Source organism: Phoca vitulina, unplaced genomic scaffold (assembly GCF_004348235.1).
Source record: "Phoca vitulina isolate PV1807 unplaced genomic scaffold, GSC_HSeal_1.0 scaffold39, whole genome shotgun sequence".
Classification (NCBI taxonomy): Eukaryota; Metazoa; Chordata; class Mammalia; order Carnivora; family Phocidae; genus Phoca; species Phoca vitulina.
The window spans coordinates 15,531,013-15,537,469 of record NW_022589742.1 but is presented as its reverse complement, the minus strand read 5'-3'; the positions used below and the strand labels follow the sequence as shown (position 1 = coordinate 15,537,469).

The window sequence follows — 6,457 nt, the reverse complement described above, 5'->3', positions numbered from 1 at the left end:
CTGCTACAAGGAAAATAGGAAGACATATGGAAAAATCTGGAAGCAGCTAAATTTCATTAATTTTAATTAACTGGGAAGGGTGAGATAGGCATTGGTAAGGAGTCTTGACTTTAGACCATTTAAAAAGAAATATACACCATTGCTTGTAAAAGATCACTAACAAAATATTTCCAAGAGGAGGCCCTGATGAGCCTGCTTTAATAACTAAGACTCATTTGCAATTAACAGCATCCCTCTGCATAAAAACAATATCCTAATAAAGAACATTTTCTCTTAAGTAAATATAACCCCCTCCGACCCTCCCAATCTTGCTAACACTGTATATTGCCTTGAAAGTCCTTTTTTCATAGCCCAGAATAAGGTAAACGTCAGCCCAGAATGTGGTATAGATCAGTGGAGAGTTTGGGAGCTATCTCTCCAACTCAAGGGCCCCCTAGGAAATGGAAGTATGGGTAGTAACAAGCAACCCCTTCAACCCCCACCCCCACCCCCCCACACAAAGACATTCACAACCTCATGGTGGTTCTTGAAATGGAAGGGGGAAGGAGGAGGCAGGCAGTTTGCATTAGACACAGTTTAATCACCTTCAAATAGATTAAAAGTTCTGGTTTACACTTCCCCCCCTCCCCGTAAGTCATCCAGACAGGACCCTGGCTTAGAAAGAGAAAAACACAGGTGCTTTAGGAAATATAGCCACATATAATACATAAATCTTCTTCCCTGAAATAGAGCAGGTCCTGAGCAGAGCTGACTGGGGGCCACGGCCCACCCCCAGGGTGAAGTGGCTCTGGGACTCTGCCGGTGGAAGTGCTGGAAGAGCGGGGCTTGGACAAAGCCCCTGTGTGGTTACCAAGCCCGAGGTGGGCCAAGGCCTTGGAGTGGGTTTACCCGGGAGGGCAGCAGTGCTGGGCTTTCCCTCCTCACTCAGCCGAGGCCTAATGGAAGTACTGGTTATTCTTTTTTTTTTCTTTTTTGAGGGGACATAGGGGGAGAGGAGAGGAGAGGAGAGCCTCTCTGTGCCTTGGTTTCCCCACTTGTGCATTCAGAGCCTCTACAGGCCTCACACAGGGAGTCTGAGGGGGTAGTGTTTAAGTGAGCACTCAGGCTTCCTCTGAGGAAAAGGAACCACCAAAGTGCAGACTTTTATTACTGCCATTCCTGCTCCTAGTGGGAGCAGGAGTCAAAAGGAAAACAAAAGGGGCTAATGAGAAAGGAGAGATGAGACAAAGAGTGCGAGGGGCCATGCCGTTGGCATCTCATAAATTCTTACTAAGAATGGCACAGGTATTAAAAAGTTTCTGGACAGTCTACAAGAAATGTGAATTGTTATCTCTAGGGTAACTACTTACATATATCTAACTGGAAAAGAGTGGGGCTTGGGTGTTAAGAGTGGGCAGGGGACAAAGGAGAAGCTACATGAATAAATACAAGTGGAAGTTACCTGCCCCGTTCCTGAAAGGATTTGCTGGCAATGTTGGCACTTTGTAGCCAGGAGAATCCTCCAAGCCCACTCTTCAATTCTGAAGGCCCCAAGAATCCAGTTAGGATTCCCCGGCCAGGGTTCTCTGTGACTGCCTCTGGACTCAGGACATGCAGCAGCTTGAGAGGATCTGAGCCAGTCTCAAGAACCGTTAACCCCAGAATTGGAATAATGACCCCAAGCAGGAGAGCTGGGATCTGGAGGAAAGAGAAGGGAGTCCAAGGAGACTCCGTGTCTGAGGCCATGGATAGCCAGTGCCAGGGCCCAAGAGACCCATTTGTCCAGTTACCAGAGGTGACTGACATCTTCTGAGACTGCCTTGAGTCCAGAAATTAAAAAAAGCTTGCAGCAAGAAAATGCCAGTGTGCAGTTGGGTGAATAAAGACAAAGGAAAACAGTAAAAGGGACAGCTCACTTGCTCTCTGTCTCAGGTTTATCTTCTCCCCTTAAATCTCTCACAGCCCTAATTAAACACAAACAAAAGTCTCTTCCATAGATAGGCTACTTCTCAGCTTCAGTCACCTCCTGTGGTGGCTCTGGGGGCTCTGGGGGTGGCATCTCTTCAGGAGTGCTGGTGTCCTCCGGCATCTCGTTTGGGCTCAGATGTTCTGTTGGGGCCTGAGAAGGAAAACATATCAAATTCAATGCAAAGCTCTCCCTTAAAATCCAAATGGAGATAATACATAGACACTGAACTCTTCTTCTGAACCCATCAACCACACTGATGCCACAGATATGCAGCCACTGCCACCACACTCAGAACCAAGACTGAACTACAGTCTTCTCAACAGAATGCAACTGAAGTGTGAGTTCTATTCTTCACTGTTGTGGACAGATGTTTCCCTTATTATTCACGATAAAAATAAAATGGACCATAAATAATTACACAGAACCCCCACCTTCACAACAGAATGCTATAACATACTTGTCTAACAAGGCCTGACCCAGTGGTTCTCAATCTTTTTTTTTTTTTCTCTTAACACACAGCTTACTAGAACAGTGATTCTAAACCAAACAGGGTGGGGTGGCAAAATCTTCAGATGGTATATGTGGTTGGAAAATGCCCCGAGTGATTCTAAAATACTATCCTTCCCTACATTCAACTTAGCATCACTAACCTAGATTGTTATGATTTAAGATCAGATTCATCAGAAAAATGATATTAAAATGATGATAATAATATATAAACAAGAGTTTGCTTTACTTCAAAAAAAGAAAATTCAAAATTTAGGAAAGGCAAAGTAGAGAACAATTATCTACTTTACAGAAATCATTCACTTTTTTAAAAGTAGGATTCTCTTTGAAAAGAAAGTTCAAATCTACTAAAAATCTATTAGAATAAACAAGTTCAGCAAGGTTTCAAGATACAAGATCAATATACAAAAATCAACTGAATTTCTATATACTCCCAATGTACAATCCAAAAATGTAATTAGGAAAATAATTTCATTTGCAATAATATCAAAAAGAATAAAATACTTATGAATAAATGTAACAAAAGAAGTAAAAAACTTATACTCCGGGGGCACCTGGTTGGCTCAGTTGGAGAAGCATGTGACTCTTGATCTTGAGTCATGAGTCTGAGCCCCACGATGGGTGTAGAGATTACTTAAATAAATAAAACTTAAAAAAAAAAAACAAAAACTTATACTAGGGGCGCCTGGGTTGTTCAGTTGGTTAAGCGTCTGACTCTTAATTTCAGCTCAGGTCATGATCTCAGGGTCAAAAGATGAAGCCCTGCATTGGTTCTGTGCTCAGCATAGAGTCTGCTTGAGATTCTCTCTCCCTCTTCCTCTGCCCCTCCCCCTGCTCGCGTGTGCACCCTCTAAATAAATAAAATTTAAAAAAACTTACACTCTGAAAAATACATTAAAGAAGACCTAAACAAATGAAGACAGCCCATGTTAATGGTTCAGAAGATTTAATCTTGTTAGAAAGACAATACTCCAAAAATTGATCTATAGATTCAATGCAATCCCCATCAAAATTCCAGTTGGCTTCTTTGCAAACAGACAAGCTGATCCCAAGATGCATAGGGACATTCAAGGGACCCAGAACAGCCAAAACAATTGAATAAATAAAGAATAAATTTGTACTAAAAAAAAAAAAAAGAATAAATTTGTACTACTCACACTTCCTAATTTCAAAACTTACTACAACACTACAATAACCAAGACAGTATGATACTGGCACAAGAATAGAGATACTGATCAATGAAATAAGATTGAAGGTCCAGAAACAAACTCTTGCATTTACAGTCAATTGATTTTTTATTTATTTATTTATTCATTAACAGAGAGAGATAGCGAGAGCAGGAACACAAGCAGGGGGAGTGAGAGAGAGAGAGAAGCAGGCTTCCTGCCGAGCAGGGAGCCCGATGTGGGGCTTGATCCCAGGACCCTGGGATCATGACCTGAGCTTAAGGCAGACACTTAATGACTGAGCCACCTAGGTGCCCTACAGTCAACTGATTCTTGACAAGGGTGCCAAGACAATTCAATGGGGAAAAAATAGTCTTTTCAACAAAGGGTACTGAGACAACTGGATATCCACATGCAAAAGAAAGAATGTGAACCCCCTACCTCACACCATATATACAAATTAGTTCAAAATGGATCAAAGATCTAAACATAAGAGCTAAAACTATAAAATTCTTAGAAAAAACAGAGGCATAAGTCTTCGTGACCTTGGATTAGACAATGGTTTATTAGATCTGACAACAAAAGCCCAAGAAACAAAAGAAAAAAATAGATACATTGGACTACATCAAAATTTAAACTTTTGTGCTTTAAAAGACACCATCAAGAAAGTGAAAAGACAACCCACAGAATGGGAGAAAATATTTACAAATCATATATCTGATAAGGGACTAACACAGAGAATATATAAAGAATTCTTGGTACTCAACAATAAAAAAAAAAACCAAATTGCCCAATTTAAAAATAGATAAAGGCTCTGAATAGACACTTCTCCAAAGAAGATATACAAATGGCCAATAAGCTCATGACAAAATGCTCAACATCATTAGGGAAATGCAAATTGTAACCATAATGAGATACCACTACATTACCCACTAGGATGGCTAGAACCAAAATGTCAAATAATAATGACAAGTGTTGCCAAGAATGTGGAGAAACTAACACCCTCATACACTCCTGGTGGGGGATGTAGAAGGGTTGCAGGTACTTTGGAAAACAGTCCACCAGGTACTCAAAAGGTTAAACACAGAGTTATTATATGACCTAGTGATTTCACTCCTGGGTATACAGCCAAGACAAATGAATGCATATGTGTCTACGCAAAAACTTGCATAGGAAAGTTCATTGCTGCATTATTCATAATAATCAAAAAGTGCAAAGAACCCAAATGGCTATCAGTGGAGGAATATATACATAAAATGTGGTACTATCCATATAAGGGAATATTATTCGGCCATATAAAGGAATGAAGTACTGCTACATGAGACAATGGATGAACCTTGAAAATATTATGTCAAATAACAGAAGCCAGTCATAAATGACCACACATGATATGATTCCATTTATAAGGAATGTACAGAAGAGGAAAATCTATAGCAAAAGAAAGTAGATTAATAGTTGCCTAAGGATGGGGTTGGGGGAACTAGGAAGAAAGAGAGAGTTACTGCTGACGGGCACAGGGGTTTGGCGAGGGATCATGAAAATGTTTTTAAAATTGATTGTTGTGATGATTGCACAAATCTGTGAATATACTACAAACCAGTGAGCTGTACATTTTAAATAGGGATTTTATAATGTGTGAATTATAGCTCAATAAAGCTATTATTAAAAAAAAAAAGAAATGTCAAGGGGCGCCTGGGTGGCTCAGTTGCTTAAGCGTCTGCCTTCGGCTCAGGTCATGATCTCAGGGTCCTGGGATCGAGCCCCGCGTCGGGCTCCCTGCTCAGCGGGAAGCCTCCTTCTCCCTCTGCTCCTCTCCTTGTTCGTGCTCTCTCTCTCAAATAAATAAATGAATAAAATCTTTAAAAAATGTCAAATAGTAACTTTTTAGGAACATGCTTTGTAAAGTATATCCTGAGCAAGACAGCTGGGAGATTTTCCACAACATCTGCATATGCTAGGGAGGAAGCCCCCTTCCACCAAGGTAACCCCTCCATTAATTCTAACCCACTGTCCTGACCCCTATCTTTGCTCTGATAGCATTTTATGCTTCCCTCCTCAAGGCACTTTTCATAACATTGAGCAATGGCCTGTTTTCTTGTCTCTCATCCCCACTAGACAACGAGCTCCTTGAGAGCAGGGACATTGTTTGTCTTGTTCACCGGCATATCCCTAGCACCTAGCACAGTGACTGTGCTTAATCTACCTCAAGGGCACAAAGATCTGAAGACAATGTCAGGGCAGAAGCAGAGACAGAGAAGCTGGAACGACTGGACATGAAATTGCCTAATTATATCTCAAAGGTGTAAATTTAGCCTACACCTTCTATCACTGACTCAGCCGTTACATCAGGAATACTTACTGGGCTCTGTGGCAAAAGGCTGCTACTGGTCTCTTGAGTACTGGGAGGTCGACTTCCACTTTCCTCCAGTGGCAAAATACCCCTTCGGTCCAGCACACTGAAAGAGAGAGGACTGTTAATAAAGCATTTTGTATTGGGGCGCCTGAGTGGCTCAGTCGTTAAGCATCTGCCTTCGGCTCAGGTCATGATCCCAGGGTCCTGGGATCGAGCCCCACATCGGGCTCCCTGCTCTGCGGGAAGCCTGCTTCTCCCTCTCCCACTCCCTCTGCTTGTGTTCCCTCTTTCGCTGTGTCTCTCTCTGTCAAATAAATAAATAAAATCTTTAAAAAAAATAAATAAATAAAGCATTTTGTATTCACCCCTCCACCCACCCACCCCCAGAACCTCATTGTGTGTACTAGAAAACATAAACCTGACCTTTAGCAGCCTAGTGTTTCCTAACACATGTCTCCTGTCTTCCATTCAGTTTTTTCTTCC

General features: G+C 41.6%; 1 protein-coding gene across 2 annotated transcripts in view; it reads right to left on the bottom strand.

Moving 5' to 3' along the window:
• Nucleotides 1–528: 528 nt before the first annotated feature.
• ZDHHC9 (zinc finger DHHC-type palmitoyltransferase 9) overlaps nt 529–6,457 on the bottom strand; it is a 31,610-nt gene continuing 25,681 nt past the window's right edge. Inside the window, exons 9-10 of one of the 2 annotated variants that reach the window (XM_032428304.1) lie at nt 5,981–6,077; nt 529–2,098 (exon numbers count right to left, since the gene is read on the bottom strand). In XM_032428304.1, coding sequence (XP_032284195.1) covers nt 1,982–2,098; nt 5,981–6,077 — 214 coding nt within the window. In that variant the 3' untranslated portion in view covers nt 529–1,981. The remainder of the gene's footprint in view (nt 2,099–5,980; nt 6,078–6,457) is intronic. The other variant, XM_032428303.1, reaches the window with a different exon arrangement.